We start from the raw sequence: 21,947 nt of genomic DNA on the forward strand, positions 1-21,947 counted from the left end.
TTATTAACCAGCCACGCGCTGAATCGGCGGTAACAGCATCTCGCTCGGTTTCAGGCTGCCAGTTGTACGGCTTGTCCGCCACGCGCTGCTTTAAAACATTCACGCGGCAGCGGTTTCCGGGGGGCGCTTCCCTGCCTGCCGACGAGCCCACCGCAAACCTGCGGCTGCTCCCGGGCTGGCCAAGGGCCCCCGGCCTCGGAGCTCCGCGCTGGGCAGGCGAGATCCCTCAACCGCCGGGCGGCTGCCGGTCACGGCCGAGACACCCCCCGCACGGCGCAGCTTCTCCCGCCAGCCCCGCCTCGAGCGGCCCTGAGGCTGGGCGCCGCGCCTCGCGCCCTGCTCGCCCAATCAGAGTGCTGCTTCTCGCCTCACAGCATCGTGGGAGGTGTAGTCCAGGGGCGGCGCGTCCCCGCGGCGTGGCCGTCTCGGAGAACTGCACTACCCAGAAAGCCCTACGGCGGCGACGCCTCACGTCGATTGCCCGTGAAGGCGATGACTTCAGCGGGGTCGAAGATGGGCCAATAGCGGCCGAGCTAGGGCGGTACTGGGGCCTTGGTGCCAATGGGAGCGCGCCGAAAGGCCAGATGGGGCGGGGTAACAGCTGCCAGTCGGCGCAGGACGGAAGAGGGGCCGATGCGAAGGGCTGTGCGTGGAGGTGCCGGCGGTTCGTGCGAAGAGGGCGAGCTGGCGTGCCGGCGCCGCCCGGGGCTGCTCCTCTCGCCCGGTGCGTTAACTGCCCCCGCCTGCGGCTGCTTCGCCTCGGCCGGGAGGCGGGTGGCTTCCTTCAATAGCCGTACCTGCCGCGCGCAGTAGCGGTCTCTCCCGGGGCGCGGAGCGGCTGCCCGGCCTCTCGCCGGCGGTGCCGTGGCGGAGGCGCCCCTCTGCTCCGCGGCGGGCGGGCCCTCCGCGATCCCCGCTGCGGAGAGCGCCGCCGGGAGGGCGGCGGGCGGTTTGCGGTCCGTGGCTTGTACGCGCCGCCGAAGGAGGCGGCTCCGGGACGGGGGTCGCTCCCGCGGCGGCGGTGGGAGTGCCGGGGGCAGGCGGGAGCGGCGGGCAGTGGCGTTGGGAGGGCGAGCCTTGACTTCGGGAGTCCGGGCGGTAAAAAAGCGACTCGAGGTCGAGGGCTTAGGAAAGCGGTGACTTAGGTGAGTTAAGCGTCTTGCTTCTGTCTCGGCAGGCCTGTGAGCAGCTCAGGCTTCGGTTTTCCCGGGATGACTGCCCGGGTGCCTCCTGACGCGCTGGGTCGGAGAGTCGTGTGCGGCACTGATTATGCGACTGTGCGCTACGTTGGCAGTGTTCCTCCTACAGCAGGTAAACTTCACAGTGGTAAGCAACTTCTGCGTTTAATGGTTGCTTGAAAAATTCCAGTTCTTTTCTTCTTAATTAAAAAAAAAAAAAAAAAGCAACTGTCAAGTAAAATGTGGCAATTTGCAAATTGTTTTTAGCTCGTTGTTCTTGTGTAAATATGGCGACTTCTAATCCAGATGGGTTGTTGGGGCTTTTTTAGAAGTCAGAGTTGTCAAAAGGAGTGTAAGAAGTACTTTTGGTTGAAATTGGTTAAATTTTTTCTTACAGTGAAAAGACCTTAGTCCCTTCCCTTTCCATCAGTTTTCATGAACAGTCTGTTCCCTGATCTCTGTGTACTGGCATAGTCTGGGAAAGGGAGAGACAGGCAGCAGCAGCAGCCCAACAGACTAGATGCTCTTTTGATAACATATTCAAATTCATGGTGACAAATAAGACTCAGTCCAGCTTGCTGAAAGGCCTGACCAGTCTGATTGTGAGCGCACTATATGTTATCTTTGAAAAATTGTGGTGACAGGGTGGGAAGATTGCTGATGCTTGGAAGGAGACTAGCCTTGCATACAGTTCTAGAAGAGGCAAGAAGGATGACCAACTAGGGAACTGTAAACTCATCAGCCTCACTTCAGTCCTGGAAAGATCATGTAGCATGTTCCCTTGGAGTCCACTTCCAAGCCTGTTAAGGACAAGATGGTAGTTGGGAATACTTGGTACTCGTAAAGAACAAGTTGTGCTTGGCAAACGTAATTACCTTCTGTGATGATATGACTGGAAATGTAGACAAAGGGAGAAAGGGTATGTAATATTCCTTGACTTTAAGTCTTTTAACAGTGTCTCTGTAAAGAATCTTATTTGGAGGTTGAGAAATACAAACCAGATGAATGAGCTGTTTAGTGGAAAAGTGGTAATCAATGACTCAATATCCGGTAATGCGTGAGTGCTAGAGAGATACATGCTGAGCTCTGTATTGTTTAATGTATTCATCAGTGTCTCAGGTAATGAACAGCATTTATCCTCAACTGGCTGATGTGACAAGAGGTAGAATTGCAATCCAGAGCAAGCTTTATGAGGTTTAGTTTTGGGTCTGAGAGATTCAAGAAGGATAAATTTCCACATGTAGTGTGAAGTAAACCTGTGTATCAGTACAGACCGGGAAGGACTAGCAACCCACAGGGTCTCTCATAAAGGTCTTGGGAGTTAAGGTGTATACTGCTACGAATGTAAGCTCATGTGCGAGCAGTGAGCTTATGTCACAAGCAAGATGTGTGTTGTACTGGGTTACCTTAGAATGATGAACATGGCCAGTGACTCAAAGGAAGCTATTATCCCCCTCTGGAGGCAGGGGTTCTTGGTAAAGTTGCACGTGGAATATAATGTGTCTAGTTTGGAACTGTCCCAATACAAGAAGGATGTGGATAAACTCAAGAGGATCCAGTGAAGGGCTGCCAAGGTGGTCAAGGGCATAGACTATGTACGTGTGTTGTGAAGAGAGGTTGAGGGATCTGAACTTGGTTAGTGGGGTGAAGAGAAAATTAAGTGGTGTCTAATAGCTGCCTGCAGCTGTTAGACAGACAGTTACAAAGATGACAGAGCCATATTCTTCTTACCAGTATTAGAGTATGTAATAAGGGACAATGGCCACAAATTGTGGCTGGAAAGGTTCAGACTGGACAGCAGGAAAATCTTTTTCTCTACAGAAGTAATGCAGCACTGAAATAGGCTGTCCAGATGAGTTGGAATATTTCTCTCCTTTGAGATTTTAGTGCTGATGATAATCTTCTACTTTGAGAAAGAAGTTTAGACTAGATGAACTTCAGAGGTTCCTTCCAACCATGATTTCTATAACTATGATGCCATAAATTTGAAAATGTATCTACCATATTTTTTAGGAATTTGGCTTGGCGTGGAATGGGATGATCCTCAGAGAGGAAAGCATGATGGTGCCTATGAAGGAACACAGTATTTTAAGTGCAGGTGAGTTGATTCAGAGTGTTGACATGTCGTGTGTATTGACAAGATGGTCTTGGGAAAATGCGCTTTTGCAATTTTTAGGGCAAACCCTTTTGTTGTCAGTTAACTGGTATTAAAAAGATGATAAATCTGAATGCTGTGACTAGCTGTGCCATAAAGGCTGTTGTGTTGTTACTAATCCTGTTACAGGGATTAGAATATGGTAAATACTTAGAAAATACAAGCCATATTTTTCAGAGGTATGTAATAAAATGTGTCTTTTGAATGTTATTAATATTACCTTTAGTAGTTTTAGACCTTCTACTTTAGTAAGGAAATTGGCATGTCTGTCTTACCTTCCTTAGGTAATTCTGAAGTGAAATATTGGTCCATATTAACTGTCTCAAATATAGTTTAGATTTGGACTTAAGATGGCTTACATATATCTTGTTAAGGGAAAATACCAAGTTCCTGATAATGATTTGGATTATATTTGTATCACTGAGGAATTGCTAAGTATGTTCTTTTGCGTGTTATACATGCAAACCACAGTGCAGCTATGTAGGTTTTTTTAAGTATGTAATATACATTCATTACATGTAAGTTTAAAGACTCAAGTACTTAACATGTTTGAAATTGGGGAATAGAGGACTCTAGGGTTGATGTGAACAGCAGCAAGCTGTTTATGTCTCTGTCAGAGGACACTGCAGCAGCTAAAAGTTTGTGAGTTAAAAAAATAACTGGACGAATTCATAGCAGAAAAATCATCAATGGCTCTTAAATACTAAGGGCTGCTACCTCAGTAAGTTCCTGAGCATTGAAGTGGTGAAGGATGAGAGAATTTTCTGTGGCTGTATCATTAAAATACTTGCCCTGTTGTTGTATTTTTCTCAACCATTTTCTATTGGCAGCTTTTGGAGAAAGGATGTGGCATTACATGGATGTTTGTTTTGACCACTGAAATACAGCCAGTCTTATGGTAATGAGAGGAAATGGAGAGATTTGTTGGTCTTTTTCCACCTCCTGCTTTCCAGGGCTAGTAATAAGTGTAAATAACTGTGGTTTGATTACAGTTTGTTCCTAACTGTTCAAGTGCTCATTCAAGTGAAATGAGTCTAATATAAATTAAATCCTGTGACAGCAAGCACTCAGAATTAATAGACAGCTTTTGAAAATATGAAAGAAAGTGACAAAGAAAATAAAAGTTGTCTGTGGTCTTGCTTTTGGATGTGTTTTTGCTTTGGTTTGTTGAAAAATGTAAGATGACTTTTCTCTGAAATTAATTCCTCATGTTAATTATCTTGAAAAAGTTAAAACCGTCGATGAGAGGATAAGCAAATAATCTTTTCTTCTAACTTGCATGTGAATGAAAGTTACAAGAATAGCTGGATGAAGTCAGTCCAAAGAGTTCTCTTGCTTAGTTTCCTGCCTCTGATATTGGCTAATCGCAGGAGGAGGAGTGTGAAAGAACAAGATAAGTACATAGTGATAGTTTTCCAGAGTCTCACTAGCTTTGACTAGTTCAAAGATTTTTCCAGAGTCAGACATGGTGTATTTGTATATATACTTTGTTTTGCTCTCAGTGGATGATTCAACAGAGAAAATTTCTTACGATAATTTCCTCCAAATAATAATTAAAACCATGTAGTAACAGTGCCTATGTTTGCTGACCTTTGAGCATGTGTTTTCAGCTTGTAAAAATTGTGATCGTTTCCATTTTTGAGTCAATGAGTCTTGTCACTTTCTCCTATCTGAATATAGGAACATGATATGGAAGAGACTTATAACTGTTGTTGTAAAATGTCATACAGAAGAGAAAAAACAAAGAGAGATTAAAATTGTTATTTCTATATTGTGGAGAAGTAGGTCTAGTTTCATATCTGCCAAAAGGTCTTCTGGAGACAAATGGAATTCCCTGAGGTAGCAAAGGAGGCTGCTGTATTTGTATTGAGACCTGACAGCAGTTCAGGGCTTGTTAAAGAATATACTTCATTATCAGTTCAGATCAAAGTTGTTCTCAAGAGAACAGGTAGAGCCATTCGGTATAGGACTGAATCAGCAGAAGAATTTATCTATTAAATAATTCAGAATTTAAAAGTAGCTATTTTGAAATCCTTTCTGGGAATACTATCTTATCTCTTACCTGTAGCCAGGCATAAACAGGGAAAGGGTAGATCACGTTCAGTAGTGCAAATTAGAATTCTTAGTCTGTATCTTGACTCTACATTTGTGTAAGGTGGAAGCCCTAGAGACCTCATTATCAGAGTTTGAAATGATAAAACAAAATCTGTTCTTTAGAAAAATAAATAAATAATTAAAAAAAAAAATCCCACCTATGAGGACTGGATATTTTTTCCCTTGTATCTAATAATAATAAAGCAAGGCTTAAGGAGGATAAGCACACTTAATGCAAGAAAAAAAATCAATGTTGCTGAATTTTTCTTAGCTAAAGATTTGGAAATTGTGGTCTTAGAATAACCATGTCTTTTGAATGAATGTATTAGCAGAAGTTACTTTGTAAGTGCTTATAATTTAATTGAAGCAGTTTCCAAGTTGAAGCTAGTTATATTCTGCTGTAGGAGAAATAGTAAAAGTAATTGCCTGGCCATTCCAAGTCTCTTTGGGCAGAAAGAGCGATTGAACATGTTGTGGATGTTTTTCAGAAACTTGAGTGCTTTACGTTTGTGTGTATAATATTTACATAAATGTGTATAGACTCTTGCTTTTCTAGCAATGTTTAGCGTGCTCCCAAGAGACGAGATCTTAGACAGTGATCTCAATTCTTGTTGTAAGAATCAACTATTTGAGTGAAGCTGCATACACCTATAACAAATGTAAATGTAGTGATCTTTAAACATGATGTTGTTACAATACCTATTCTTTGTACTCTGCTTTGTTCCAATCAGATAAAGTCCTTCTGTAGTCTAATAGAATAAATAATAGTTCTAGCAGTCAACCATCACTCACAGACATAACTTTCTGTGTGCAAACTGGTTTGTAGTTCGTGTACCAATTGTGAAGATGTAGGCAAACTTAAGTAATAAATGGTTACCTTATTTTATCAAAAAGATGCTAAAAAAGACCAACTCACAACCTATTTTGTCACCTCTTTATTACTAGTCATTGCAGGAGAGGGGGAGAAATTATATTTCTTTATACAAATATATATACATACATAACAATAAATAAAATTACTTATCAGTAGTATCCATTGCTTACAAGCCTACTGTGTTCGCTCCCTGAATTCTGATAGGCAGAAGCAGCTGATGGTGTAACTTGTGCTGTAAACAAATGCAATGAAAGGACATTTTTAAAATTCTTTTTAAGGTAATTTTGAAAATAATGATTTTTTTAAAAAAAATCAAATCTTTCAGAGTGACATTGCGAAATGAGATCATATTTGGAAAACAAGACTGAATTTGCGATTCTCATTACCAGAGGATCTTCTTTGTAGTCCTTATTTGGGTAAATCAGTAGGTCTGCTTACAGATATATGTGGTCTGGTCTTTGTAGTAAGTGCTTTGGAAATACGACCTAAACTTTTATATTTCATGGCAGTACATTTATCTGGGTCATATTAAATGGTGCTAATTAAACTTCTTAAGAATATGAGAACCAAAGAATGAAACAGCCATACTTCGAAATATGCTGACATCATGAGCGTATTCATCAACGTGCTGGAAATTAGCTGGATTAGCTGGAAATGGCAATGCATACTTCAGTGGCATTTTTGTGAAATTTTTTTCCTGATAATAAACTCTTGTTTCCTAATAACTGAAGAACTATTATTTTAGCAGTCAGTTGCAGTAGTGTATTATGTAATTAAAATATGCTGTGTTCTACAGTCCTTCAAGAGAAATGAGGAGTAATCAAGCCTTAAAATAGAGTTAGAATCTATATACAGCTTTTGAAACATGAGCGTGCTTTCAAATAAATTCTTGTCCCACAGACCCATTCAGACAGTTATATGCATATGCTCCCCTGGGAGATGTGAGTTACACGCACGTGCACCTCCCCTGGGAATGCAGATGCCTTAGCTGCATGCACCTCCACACCTCCTGCAGGAGACATGGGTGCTCTGGCTTCTGTGTCCCTGCACTGCTTCCAGCAGTCTATTCAGGTGCATGTAGAAAGCACCCCTGAGGTGGCACGTGTGCACTGAGATGTGGGGGCGTATACGTTGTTCCCCACGATGTCTGTCCTTGCTGGGCACAGGCTCACCGTGGCATCTGGCCAGGACGCAGCTCGCTCTGGCCTAGGCAGAGATGCGCTGCTGGTGGAGTGACTTTTGATGGCATCAAACCAGCTTTTGACTGCTGCCCTGGTACCTTCTTCTTTCTCCCCACAGTTACAGATGTTCAAGCTTCTCTTATGCTTCCTGTCAAATTCAGTCCTCATCTGCCCCTGCCCACCCCCCCCCCCCAAAAGTCAGAAGGGTCATCTTCCTCCTTAGCCCTCCCCTTAGTCAATTTTGGATACTCCATTCACATGTAGTGTTTACACAGGCATTGCTATTTTAGCAGCTGTTTTTATCCTTGCTGTTTTGCTGGGGAAGATGTGTGGATTCCTCAGCAGTAGGTGACATACTTCTCTGCTTACCTTACAAGATGGGAGTAACGTTCTGCTGTATCACACATTCAGAGTACATTGAGTCATAATTGAAAGGAACGCGTCCCTCCTGCTGAAGAATGTTTTGTTCTTCCCAGATCACTTTCCAGAGGAATCCTGATGTTTCGGCAGATAATGTTTCTAGAAGTATTTGCCATATCTAAACTGTAATCCATTTCCTCAACTTTGGCTTTCACAGCAAGCCAGAGGAGCAGAGGGAAGTGAGTAAAGCTTGCTTCTGTGATGTTTTCAGCGTGGCAGAATTGCAACTGCTTCTCAGATCTTTGTGACCTTTTTTCTCCCTTTAAGTTTTCTTTTGGTGGGAACTTTGACTTTTGTATGTTTGTGTAGTCCTGAAATGCCAAGTTATCTTGGCAAAGGTGTTACATGTTTTCAGTTTTACCTTCTTCAGTGAATTTTGTAAGTTGCATACAGACATGTTTATAAAATTGACAGACAGGGTATTGTGACCAATCAAATGTTACTATTTGCGTGGAATTTATGTTCCTGCCCAAAAGAAGATCTATTTATATTAAATCAGACTGTCTCTCATTCAAGAATGACAGATTCTCCTCCAGGAGCATCTACTTAGAGCACAAATAAACTCTTCAAATACAGGAGGATGTCAATATTTTAGCGTCTGTGAAGAAAGCATGATTACCATTTAGTAAGGGGAGAACGCATTCCCAAGATTCCTTTTAGCCTCAGAAGGTCTCGATTAGGAAGTTTTGATTGTTTCACTGTGTGTCACTGTGCTATCAGAGACTTCTGCTCTCTGCTGTCAACAGTACAGTGTTGAAACTAAACTGTTGTCACTAACAGCTATTCAAATGTCCTCTGCACCAGCAGAACCTTAAGATAGCATCTGGAACTGCAGATGTCTGTCTGTCTTTCCTTGTTTTGTGAAAGCTCAGACTCAGCTTTCATGTCTGATTAAGGAAAACTTGCAAGAACTTCAAGTACTTGCTGATGTTTGCAAAGCTTCTGCTGTGCAGTCAGGAATTTGATACACCAGAGCAGATTAGTGTTAGGTGTCACTTAAAAGCCTTGTTTGATGCCACAGCTGCCACAGCCTGTTCTAAAACTTAAAGGGTTTTCTTTACCACAGTGTGTAGGTTCTTCTAAAAGAAGTCTGATCTGTTGAGCACCTTCCCCTTAAAGGAAGAGATCTGTTCAGACCCTGTCTAGGAAAGCCATGCTGCATGGGTTCAACTGTCTATAATGTATGACACCTTATGAACTTTATAGTGTGTATGCCCCAGTCGTGATGATAATTGCCACGAGGTAATTGCTGCAAACAGCCAGAACTGGGCAAAGAAGCCCTTCCATCTATCTTTACTATCTAGGCTGATAAAGGTGAGATATCTCCTTCACTCGGAAGCTTGCTTCTGCAGTCAGACAGCTCAAGTGTGTCACTGCTGACAGAACACAGTTTATGTGTTACTGAGCTATACCTTGGATACTGAGAAGCATTATGTGTATGAGTGACATTATTCTAGTGCATGAAGAGCCATCATATACCTGCAATCATGAGCAGGTCCACCACTTTGTTTTACATTAGCTAAGAAGAATGATGACAAATTTCCTCTTTATTCAGTGAAATGGTTAACCAGTGGGACTTGATAGCTAATCTAAATTTTAATGAGTATCTTTCAAGTGCCCTGGGCATGCTAGCAGAGGGGCTGTATTGCTTCAGGCCGTTGAATCAGGAATAGAAAGTGTCCTACAAGCTGACTTCTGAGATTGGGGTCAACCTCTCCGTTTTAAAAGTCAGTAAGAAGCGTCACTATTAACCAGAGCCAGCTGGTTGTCAAGGCCCCGCTTGGACATATTCCAGATTTTCTGCTTATGGAAATTGGGGCGTATCTTCTGCCACGACTTCCGAATGTTTAGCTTAAGTCAGGTTGATCAGTAGTCCGCAGGTTCTTCCGTCTCATGATATGCATGCTGGATGACTCCTTGGATTAGGATTACCTGTTTGGTTCCCAGTTATGGAGACCGATTGCTAATAGGTGTGCTTTTCCTGAGTCCAGGTGCTGTACATTATTTGTTTGCTTTGTATGTACGGCTTGCACAAGTTACTTTCCTTAGTGTGAAAGTTAATACAGGCACTGTATTTTAAGGAAAGTGAGTTACAGGTAAGTGAATGCTCTCCTTGAACACATAATCATTTTGCCTGAAAATAGGTTCCTATTGCAAAGTCTCCTTTTCTGTCCTTCTTTGTGACAGTTCTTGAAAAGTAAATCAAATCAATAGAATGGAACTGAAAAAGAAACTTAGGCTGTGGAATGGATTTGAGTATACATTAAATAAGATAGCATGCATAGCGCTTGGAAGTGATAGAAACAGGAGAGAGAAGCCCTACGATCTAGCTGTGATCAAAACAAAAAATAGGAGGGTCTTGAGAGAGAAATGCACCATACTTTTCTTGTAGCTTCAAATGACAAGGGCCAAGGTGACTAGTTTCCTTTGAATTTTTTCCTAGGGATAGAACTGGCTCCTACAAAGACAATGAGGAAGGAAATGTCAATGGAAATGGTGACCTCAGAGGACAGAAATGGTTTTAGGATTGGGTATGGTGATGGAAAGACCAAAAGGACTTGGCTATGCCAGGGATAAATGGCATGACAGAAGGAATCCAGCTGTGGGGTCCAGATTAGCTCTGGTGAGAGGGTAGAAGGGAGCAGAGGAAGAAAAGCAGCGGAACTGTTGAGTGCAGAAGGATGGCAATGACAAAACGGGGAGAATCAAGGTGATAGGAAAAAGGACAGGAGATGTCAGAATAAACATACAGCAGGACCTAGAGTGAATTACAGATAGATGAGAGTACAAGAAGCTTTTTTCCAGGGCCTCAGGCAGAATCTTGCACTAAGTGCCATCTATGAACCTTAGACTTAATTAAATGCAAAAATAGGAGAGATATACTTCGCAGATAAGAGATGTTATAGTTAAGATGGTGAAAATGTCGTTTATTGTTTTAAGAAGTGGTGTCAAGAAAGAGTCACATCATTTTTACATTTGAGGAAGTTTAAGATATAAACTAGCCAAATGTTTGCAAGCTACGAAGAACTTCAAAGGAATGGAAGGAAAGACTTAGAAAAAGGTTACTGTTTTTAAAATGTAGATAACTGAAAATACTTGCTATACATGAGGTACATACTGGATTTACATTCTCTTAAGAGTGTGCCTTCCTGCTTGTTTTGTAGTCATTGCACTCTAAACTTAGTCACTAGAAAACTAGAAAGAAAATAGTTTTAAAGTAAATAATATCTTGGTTTTATCCAGATTTTTCATTAGGATATGAGAGTACTTAAAGAAGTATGAGAAATGCTAATGAATAAAACTGGGACAGGCAATTTCCAGTGCTAATTTTTTAATAAAAATGTGAATACTCAGTGTTCAAGCTATTCCAACTACTTGTCATAGGTCCATAGGATTCAGAGTCTCTACTTACTGTTTGTCTGAGAGAAATTTGAAGTCTGTAGAGTTGGTGCTTTCTGTTGCAGTTTGCTAATTAGCCACTTGATGTTTACCCGCTGTTTTCAAAAGAGGAGTTTTATTTACATAAGTGATTTCTTCTTCCTGAGTACGTTCCAACCGAACTCTATACTCTTCTCAGCTGGAAGGCAGACAGGTAATCATAACTACCTATTTTCTTCTCGCTGTTTTCTGACTCATCCTCCTATCAGATCCTCCATCTGCTCTGTGATACTATTCCCACAACTTGTCCCTGCCAGTTCTTCCTAAATACTGTGTTTCCTTCCGAACTTTGATAGAAGTCATCAAAGCAATTGCATGGCTAGAAATTGTCGTACAATGAAGTTTTTTCAGTGCTTAAGAAAACCCAAGAAACTTCATAGGACTATGTTGAACATCTATTAGCTGGATAATTCTGTTGAATATTCAGTTTCAAAATTGTTACTGAGTTAGTATTAGAATTCTTTTTTTAATGTTTGGTTTAGTATACGAGTTCCAAGTGGTAAAATTTTCATCTTGTGTCATTTGTGTGGATGGACGGACAAGGCTGCGTTCTCTTAGAGTTACAAGTGAATTATTCAAGTCAAACATAACGAGGCAGTGACTATTCTGAGTATCCTTATGGGCCTTAGGCTATGGTGAGACTCCAGACACATTCGTTGTATGATTTAGGTAACTGTGTGTCTGTCCATAGGTAGAAACTTAATTTTCTGGAAAAATTGAGTTCATGATGAGTTTGCAAACAACAGAGCAGCTATTTCCGATAGTGGCACTGACATTGTAATTTTGACATGTAAATACATTTGGAGATCTGGTGCTTCAGTTCCCATGGTATCTCACAATGTGAACTTGTTGGGTCAAATACTGTCAAAGATACTTTGCAAGTCTTACCTGATGTCATTGAGTGGGAGCAGTGGTGTCTAAAATTAGCCCGTAGAATTGCCTTTTGACTGCTTTGGTTCCCAGTATTTTAAAAAAGTAATAATTAGTGCTTTTGAAACTAGTTATTCTTATGTAACTTTTCATATTTCACCTTTTCCTGGATACTCTGTTCCAGGCATCCTAGAGGAGGATCATTTATCCGGCCAAACAAGGCAAATTTTGGAGTAGATTTTCTTACTGCAGTAAAGGACCGGTACGGATTGAATGATGAGCAAGATGCAACAGAGAATACACTAGTATTTGGAAAGAAGACTGTGGAATTTGTTGGCATGGATTCTATTGTAGAACAACAAAGGCAAGTATTATATAGGAAAATCTAAGATACACTCTTAGTGATCGATTAGTTAAGTAGCAATTCAGGTGTAAGGAAAGGAAGCTGGCTGCCTTGCATATAATGTTGCCATATCTCTAGAAGTAAGTCAGGCTGCACTGTGGTGGAAGAGACAAGAGATCTTTCTATCGTGGCTTCATAATTTACCTTTTTACAGATAGGGAATGGGATTATGTCATGTTTGAGTGCTCACAATCCTCATTTTGATTTCACAAAGCAGGAGGTGATGATATTTGGGGAGGAATGAGTGAGATCAATTATCATGATATTGGCAATCATTATACACATGCGTGATCCTTTCCAAATAGATGTATTTCAATAGTTTCTCAATATTGTACAGTATTATTTCACTTTTGTTTACTCATATCAGTAATGACTTTGTAACTAAGAGAGGGAAGGCAGAAAGTCACAGTACTGCTAGTGAAGAGTCCTGTCAGTCAGTTCACGTCAGGTTCATTTATCTGGAAGGTTAAGAAAGGAAGTAACTTCATGATGTGTAACAGATTGCAGTTTTAATGACCTCCAGCAGTAGAGAGGTATCAGTTCAGTAGATGGCAGTCTCCCTCTGATCTGATACTCCACAACTATTCTTCCTTTGTCTCTCAGAACATACTAAGCAGTCAAAAATACTCTTTTTTTTTTGGTCTTTTTTGGTAAGTGATACAAAGAATGCCCAAATAACTTGGAACTTCTTGCAAAAAAAGTATTACAAGAAACCTGTTTAACTTGGAACCTTGAGTTAAATTCCAGTTTGCATAGCTGTATTTTGTCTGGTTTAACATCCTTTTTTCAGTTGAACGAGGGTTGGTTGGGGTTTTTTGGAGGGTGGAGGTTGTGGTTCAACCAGACCTATTTTGTAGTAGCAATATAAAGGTAAAAAATAGAAAGAGATATGTCTGGTTTTGAGCAAGAGACACTAATGTAGCAATCTGCACATTGCTAGTTCTAAAGGAGATGATAATTATGAAAAGGATATTATTTAGTTGCAACAAGCAGGTATTTCTATAACGTACCTATTTCCGTTTCAAGATTACTTAACAGAATGTTCTTTCTCATTTAGCCGACTGAACCAACTGGTAGATATCTCAGTGCGTGAGTGTGCAGTGAGCCATGCTGGTCAGAAAGAGGAAATCAGCAGAACATGTGCTAGTATCCTTTTTTGCTGTATTGCATGATACCACAAATAAAGTACATATTTTAGCATTCCAAGTGTTCACTTCAATGAATTATATTTGTATCCTTTTATTAAAAAAAAAGCCACAGACACACACACACAAATAAACAAAAAAAAAAAACCTTTAAAACTGCAGTTTATATTTAGAAGCTTAATGCAATGTTTACAGAGTTAACAAGTAGATGCCTACCATTTTTGAGAGAGAATGCAAATTTTGGATAAAAACAGAAATATTGTCATAGATTGCTACTGTGACAGCAATTTCAGAAGGCTCCAGTAATGGGTGTGTTGTAGCGATGTAACAGAAATACAAAGGTATTACTTGTTCATTTATGAGGACTGGTTAAGAGCAAAAGTTAAGCTCTTTTATAAAACTATAAGTCATTTCCATACCACAAATCAAAATAAAATTTGCTGTAACTGAGCAGTAGTATCTCTTAGCCCAAACAAGTGTAATGTATTTCTGTTTAATCGATTCAAAACCAAACCCGAATTCTAATTTCTGAAAAAGGAAGTTCAGATTTGAGATAAGTTTCTTTTTCTTAATGTAAAATTTCAGATATCAGGCATATAAATCTATCAAAGAATCTGATATCATCTTGGGAGACAGTAACAGCTATTGCTTCTGAAGTTCAAAATCTGGAAACACTTAATATCAGGTATAAATATTCTTGTTTGAATTTCTGTTCCTTTGGGGTAGGGACAAAAAAGAAGTGGCTCTCTTAGATACGAGGTCAGCTTTCTAAAGGTACCTTCTGGATACCTCAATATTCATTTTAATGGGAGCTAAGTTTTTAAATACTTTTTTGAAAAATCTTGTCCTTAAACAACTCTTGTGTGTGCTGTATTTTTCAGATGTCCTTTTCAAGGAAAGACTAGAACCCTAGGAGTTCAGCATCTATGTAAAACTAAATTCTGGAGAAGTGCTGGACGGATAGATGTTGACTAGAGTTTTGTAAAATTAGAAAAATCAGAGTTGTCTGAAAAATAGAATACAGATTTCAACCATTAAACATTTGCAGGAATTTAGGCATTTGTCAATGTGTTCTACATAACAGATTTCATCATTTTTATGCAAATTGGCTTGTTGGCTAGGGAGATTCAATTAAAATGCATTATAGATTTTTACAGAGTACTGTAGACTTTTAAGCAGTTAGACTGAAGGTAAAAAAAAATTACTCAGAGTACATTTATAGAAATGAGGAAACAAGGAGTATAAAAAATGAGGTTTACATTGTAATAAGTTGCCCTTACACACTTCTGTGACATCTAAGACAATTAATTCTCTTGATTTTAAAGCTTAGTTTGCCCCAAGGCAGAACTGACTTAACTGTGTGCATCCACGTTGCCTGTGTGCAGTGAGTCTGGTCTGCAACGAGGAGACCAGCTTCGTGATGGACATAGCCAAATGTGCTGGGCACACGGATACTTGTGCGTAGGGTCTGCATGGCCCTGGCAGGGTGTGGGGACTCTGCAGGCAGATGGGCCCCTCAGAAGAAGCCAAGAGCTTGAGGTGGCACTGCTGCAGGAGTTTGCAGCCTACCACATCCTTATCACTTGAAAATCTCATTTGGCATTTTTTAGTTAAGTTTAGCAGTAGCTATCTGTTTGCCTTCTGGGTTTGCAAACCTGTTTGTTTTTTTTTCATGAGCTTAGAAATTTTTTTCTACATAGAAAAACTGTGAAGTACATACACTTTAATTTTCTTTTAAAGGCATTACTAGTGTCTTTAAGATTTTGCCACCGGTTTTTATTATTGTTGATATATTCTGACTGCCCAGGCAAGTCTTTATTTAGGAGCCCACTTTTGTTTAAGAATGATGCTTTACCAACAGTGTCTTGACACCAAACTAAAATACCCATAGTGCTTTAACCAGACCTTAAGTATCCCAAGACCCAGTCTATTTCTGTCCTGAAATGATGCTGATAAGAACTATGGATCGTGGTGACAGACCTAGAGGACAATCTCTTGTACCGTGATGACATTGGAAAAGGAGGGAGGATGTTGTTAAATAAAGCTGCAATTCCACTGAAACAAGAAAGAATTCACAAATAATTTCAAAACAAACAACATTTCTAGTACACACCTGTAGCTGACGTGCCAGAATAATTTTCTGGTGTGAACTAACACAGTGGAACAAACACAGTTTGTAAATAGGTAGCAACCTAAACCAGTAATTTTGAAAAGTTAATGATATAGCTGCAACTTTTGGAAGTTTGTTAACTAAGTTAGTTAGCAGTAAGTCTGCTGACTTTTTAAGCAGAGTTGTTCAGCTGTTTTGGAGGTCATACTAGTCATTGAAGACAGCAGCAGGGCAATAGGACTGAAGGCAGAAACCCAAAATACGACTTTTTTTTTAGAGTCTTGGAGATCTGTGTTGAGATTAGCAGCTTCCAAAGCCTTCATTGTAGAGTACACACAATGCAGCTCAAACAATTGAAAGTGATGTAAGCTAAATTGAAATAAATACTAAGTTATTTTAGTTAAAATATTACTCGGGGTTTTGTATTTGTTCTTATAGTTGATGTAACAAAAATTTATTTTTTAAATATTTGTAGGTGTTCCATTTTCTTCAGTATTTAGCACTGAACAGCTGTTTGCAACCTGGATGCTATTTGTAAATCTAACTTTGCCTAGAGCATATGTTGTCATGATTTATTATTATCAGTATACATGAGAATACAGATAATTTATTTTAATTTGTCTAGAATAGTTTTTTCAGTTTTTCATTGTTGAGAAGTGTAGTCTAGACTGAAGGGTTTTCAGAAGTTATTTGTGCTAACATTGGAAAGCAAAATGGGATTGATGCTGGAATCTGACGCTTACAATTACAAACTGAAATAGTCTGAATTTGTTTTTTATTGTTTTGACCTTCTATTTACTTTAAAAACAAAGACGCTAACAGGTAAGTCTGTTACTGAATTTTTTGTGCAAGGAATGTTGGAAGAAGAATAAAAGTGAGTAGCCATCCACCAAGGTCTCTAAGAGCTTGTTTAAGTGGGGAAATTTAGCCCATAAGTATGTAAGTATTACTACACTGAGAGATTTTTGTCATAATATGCAGGTAGATCAGACCTTAGGAAAGAAAGAAAAACTTTTGTTTGGGAGTGAGTGATGAAAACTAATTTGAAGACTGCAGATTTGAGAATCTTTTAACTATTTTACAGTGATATTTTGCTATTGAGAGTGGATTTTACATCCTTTTGTTTTACTGGGGGCTGGATAGTCATTGTAGGCTCTTTATTTTTAATCAATGCTAGGAGTTTAAGCCCAAAATCTGACTTTGTTTATTTAATATTTATGAAATGTGTTCTTTTCATATTCAAAACTTAGGGGCGGAAAATGGAGGAAGGAGGCCCCAGATTAATAAATATGTGTTCACGAAGTAGGAAAGTAAATTAGGAAAGAGTACCTTTGAATATAACGAGAAGGATATTCTATAATATTCTTAAATGTGTGACACCTTGGCAGTGACTTTTTATATTTTTTTGTGTAAATTGTTTTTGTCTTTAATATGTAATTCTAAATTAGTGACTTAAACACATTTATTCATTATGCTAATAATTACTCTCTTTACACAGTGAAAACAAAATGCAATTTCCATCTACATCAACTTCTGTATCCAGTGTATTTTCAAAATTGAGGATTCTGGCACTTAATCAAACGAACATAACATGGACAGAGGTAATAATCTTTCTTGATTTTGTTTTTATTTATATTGTTAGGTTTTTGAGGCAAGGAAAGCACAATAAACATTTGTGTTTTATATTATTCTACTGAAATGTAATCATCCTTAGCAAAAATGCTATGGCATAACTGTGTTAGATATGTAGTAGCTAACAGTTCCTACATAAAGTAAGAAGTTATACTGGCACAGGAGTCTAATAAAAAACATTTAATTTCATCTACATTTGTAAATTACCAAGTCTAGATAAAGCAGTTGGAGTATAATACAACGTCGGGTCCCAAAGGTTTGTGTGAATAAAAACTTTTTGTTTCCTCATAGTTGATCTGTATTTTTATGATGTAATAAACCAAATGCAAATGGAAAGAACATGTGTCATTATGACACCAAGTACTTATTTTGGCATCACTTCGCATCAGCAGAAGATTGGCTTAGCATCCTTGCACATACTGACAGTCCTTGAAATACATGATGCCTGGTTAGATGCGACACAGAAATAGCACAGAAGAAACAAAGCTCTGACTTGTTTTAGAGGCTGAAACACGCAGACCTTTAAATGACTCTCCTGTAATATAATGTCTCCCCAAGACCGAAGTGCTGTTGTCAAATATGTTAGCAGTGGGCCTTTTGTCAGAAATGGGTCTTTCGAAGCACATCTCAGTAGTGCCACGTTACTTGTAATAGCTTGTGAACTCCAGCCCGTTATTTGGATTTCTCGGGCAGATTTTGTATGTACTGCACTGTGAAATTACCCGAGTTTCCAGACTTTTGCTGCCAGCCACTATTCAGTAATGAAGCACTTAGCAAAACTGGAGTTTGAGTTAAATAGAAAGAAACTTCATTCTCTTCTCTTACAGCAGGGCTAGGTCATAGCTATATTTTTCTTTAGTGTCCATTCTCAGTGCTCTTAGACCATCAGTGGGGTTTATGCTAGGACAGTTGATAATCCTTCCGTAACAGCAGCAGTGTGAATGGAAGAATTGAGTGGCTACAAACATTTTAAGTGTCATCTAGAGTTCTGATCAGAGTAAATCTGTGCATTGTGGTGTTTAAAACGTTGGCAGCTGCCATAAGCTCTCCTTCATACCAGGGAGGCCGAAAGGCTGGTCAGAACCATTGCTTCAGGCAGATTAGAGTTCCCTAGGGGTAACTAAGATTCAGAGAGAAGCGCCAGGTTAGTCAGAGCAGTTTAAAATTACGTAGGTTTTGCATTTGTTTTTGAAACTCTGCTCTAGCTGACGATTCATCATAGGCCATAAAGACATTTTTTGTTCAGAAATCTTTTTTACAAAATTTGAAATTTGTTTGATTCATTCTGTTATAAGTGGGGAGACATAAGCCTGTGCTTAAAAGTGGTGTTCCAGGGCAGCCAAACAAAAGGGAAAAAATAAAGGGACTTACCTGACATTAATACTCTCTGAACAAACCACTTGAAAATGTTACTGCTGAAGCTAAATGGGGAGTTACTTTGAAAAGTCAACTTTTTAATAGAAAATAGTAATGAATATGATCTAGGCAAGACAGACATATAGTGATTTTTAATTGGAATATAAGCAAAGTCTGAAAAGCCTAGAAATGTTTTAATTAAAATTAAAACAATTTAATGGTGAACAGCATTTCAGAATAACTTATTGCCATATATAAAAATATATGGCATGGGTATAGTTTTAAAAAAGAAGAGAAGGCTTGTGGTTTTTTCATTTGTTTCTCTGCTTTGAGATATTTTTCACTTGCTTAACTATTACGCAATTATGCATAACTCCACATTTACATGCCTTGAGCATCAGTTCTCCAAAAACTTCTTTCATTGATATATTATATGCATGTGTATAAATACATCTGAGATTTCCATTAGTATACCAATAAAAGAGCTTGTTACTGTATAATTGTTGATTGATTGTTCAAAACATAACATATAACCTTCAAGGTGGAAAGATATCTTGTAAAACATCTTACAGTTAGAAACTATTGACTTAGAAATTGAATTAATACATTTGAGAATAATAAATTCATATTCATGGCTCCAAAAACATATTTTCTTATTCAGCATTTAAATCCTAACGTTATATTTGTCATTCTATTTTCAGACTAAGATCTTACATTTTTAAAATAAACTACTATTATACAGGGTAAAAGAAAAATCTATGTTAGAGCAGAGATAGAGGATCATGTTTTTGACACTGGCGAGTCGCAGGTAGTTGGGAAAAATTCTAGACAAAGAGCAAGCATATGGTAAGAGCTTCTTATAAAGTAATCTGGAATTCTGGGGCTTCCTGAGCTAGAGACTCTATGTGTGTATTTAATTAATCTTTGTCGATTTTTTTGTTTCATGATTTATCTAACTGTGTTAAGAACCCATTTGAAAATTTTGATATCCACATCTTTTAAAATCAGTTTAATTATGTGCTGTGTGAAAAAATACCCTTTTTGGTTTTTGATCTTGCTGCCTGATAATTTAGTTTAATAATACCCAATGTTTTATATGCAAGTAACTGAGAACAGCTGTTCTCTGTATCATGGCTTTGATGATTCTTGTTAAGCTTCTTTATGCCCTTCCCATTTGTATCATTTGCTTCCTGGGATAAAGAGACTGAAAATACAGGAACATCATCGACTTACATGGTGACAATTGTTCCTTGTTTCTTTTGCAGTAGGTCTTGGATTTCCATTTTTCGTTTTTTTGTCAGCAGTGGCTATTCCACTGGCTATTTGTCTCAGCCTCCCCACCAGCTATCCACAACAAGCCTTTCCCTGAGTGTTAATTCAGTGTCAGATCTGTGAACTTTTGTTTCTTTATGGAAGCTGGTTTAAGCAATAGTTGAAAAATCGGTAATTTGAGTTTCTTAGAATTGTGATGTGTCTGTCATTTGGTTTTGGCAATTTTCGAGTCATTTGGTCAGTCTGTTGAAAGTCTTCTGATATTTCAGTTTTGTACAGTTTTTCTGTGCCATCCATCACAGTGCAGGGCTTTTGTGGGGGAATCCCCCAAGATTCTCTGTAGTGAACATACACCTAATTTTTCTTGGCTCTACAGGTTTCTTTTTGTGCTTCCTTGTCACTAATAGATAAACTGTTTTGATCTGTCTTGTTGACATAGGGAAACGCTATCCAAATTAAAGAGATAAAATATTGGTGTTGCCTGATATTGCTCTGGAGCAAGAAAAGTTGTTATATCTGAGTTTGTAAGTTTACATGTCTTGCAGACATGGCAGCGGGATGGCATTACGTGTTTTTGGGTGTGAAGCAGTGGAGCCCCAAATCATATGCCACCACTTGAAGAGAGCTCAGTATTTCGTATTGTGTACGTAATGAGACAGTTACATATGCATCCAGCTGTATAACTTCATACAGCTGTAACAGAGAGAATGAAGAATAGTTGATGAAAGGAGGCTTTTTGGTGTCTAGGATAGTGGACGTTTATAGGAGAATGGGTTAGCTAGATACATAACCAATTGAATTTGATTGTCCAGCTCACTGAGCTTCACTGCTTTGTAACATTTGCAGCCTCCTGTAAAAAGAAGCTTTAGGTGATTATGCTGTGCATTTGTATGTCTGTGGTTTTGCATCTCGAAAACAGAATCTGCTAGCAATTTCAAACACATTTTGAAGAGAGGTGGGGGCTTAAAAATAATTTATTACCTGCAAGTTCCAGGAAAATAGGAATGTAGGTGGAAGGAAGGAGCCCCTCTAAGTTTCCTAGTCAAGGAAGGAGTAGCAGGATGAGCTCACACTTAATTTGACTCTGGAGAATACACACAAGAAAAACCTCAGTGAAGAAAATAATTTGCAACTCACAGGCACAAGTCTGTAGAAAACCAGTCAGGTTCAAGTGCTTGTGGAACTCCATTTGCTTTTGCTAAAGCTGCAAAATTTTTGACACTGTCATAGTTGCATACAAAACCGGTGTTTATGCCAGCAATTTCTATTGCTTTGTAATAAGTGTTTATTTTTAAAAAATTGTATTATCTGTTGTAGATGTTTGCAAAAATACAAAGTAAAATATTTTTTATGCAATTTCAGGGCATAAAATGTAAACAAATTCATCTTTGTTCAATTTGTAGCCTTTTGAACTAATTTGTTTTCTCTAGAGTACTTGAAAACTTCAGGATATGTGCTGACTTAATGCAATTCTTGGTTTTTAGTACTTTCGTGTGCTGGCACAGTCCCATGGTAGAGAAGCCTTCAAGCTCTGATAAATTAAGACATTTTAAAAGTCTGACAGACCTGATGAGATGTGCAGAAGTTACAGAACCATTAGCAGTCGAGTATATGCTGCCATTTCCTCACCTCATCATAGGGAAAATCGGATCACTCCAACCCTATTGAATAAAATAACATCAGTTTCCAGGTCCCACAGTCTGAGGTAGGGCAGCTACCAGCCTCAAGCCCGTGACTGTGCAGAACCCCTTTGCTGTCATCTGTACTGGTAGATCCAGACACAGGAAAGAGTCAGCTGGAAGCAAAGGACGGCTAGGCA

At 39.1% G+C, this 21,947-nt stretch overlaps 1 protein-coding gene across 1 annotated transcript in view; it reads left to right on the top strand.

The window, feature by feature from the left end:
* Window positions 1-665: 665 nt before the first annotated feature.
* TBCE (tubulin folding cofactor E) overlaps window positions 666-21,947 on the top strand; it is a 28,712-nt gene continuing 7,430 nt past the window's right edge. The window contains exons 1-7 of the mRNA XM_086631579.1: window positions 666-724; window positions 1,178-1,311; window positions 3,192-3,276; window positions 12,395-12,574; window positions 13,671-13,759; window positions 14,344-14,443; window positions 17,367-17,469. Of these exons, the coding sequence (XP_086487705.1) occupies window positions 1,212-1,311; window positions 3,192-3,276; window positions 12,395-12,574; window positions 13,671-13,759; window positions 14,344-14,443; window positions 17,367-17,469 (657 nt within the window). The 5' untranslated portion in view covers window positions 666-724; window positions 1,178-1,211. The remainder of the gene's footprint in view (window positions 725-1,177; window positions 1,312-3,191; window positions 3,277-12,394; window positions 12,575-13,670; window positions 13,760-14,343; window positions 14,444-17,366; window positions 17,470-21,947) is intronic.

The sequence above is a fragment of the Tauraco erythrolophus genome, chromosome 2 (assembly GCF_009769465.1).
Source record: "Tauraco erythrolophus isolate bTauEry1 chromosome 2, bTauEry1.pri, whole genome shotgun sequence".
Classification (NCBI taxonomy): domain Eukaryota; kingdom Metazoa; phylum Chordata; class Aves; order Musophagiformes; family Musophagidae; genus Tauraco; species Tauraco erythrolophus.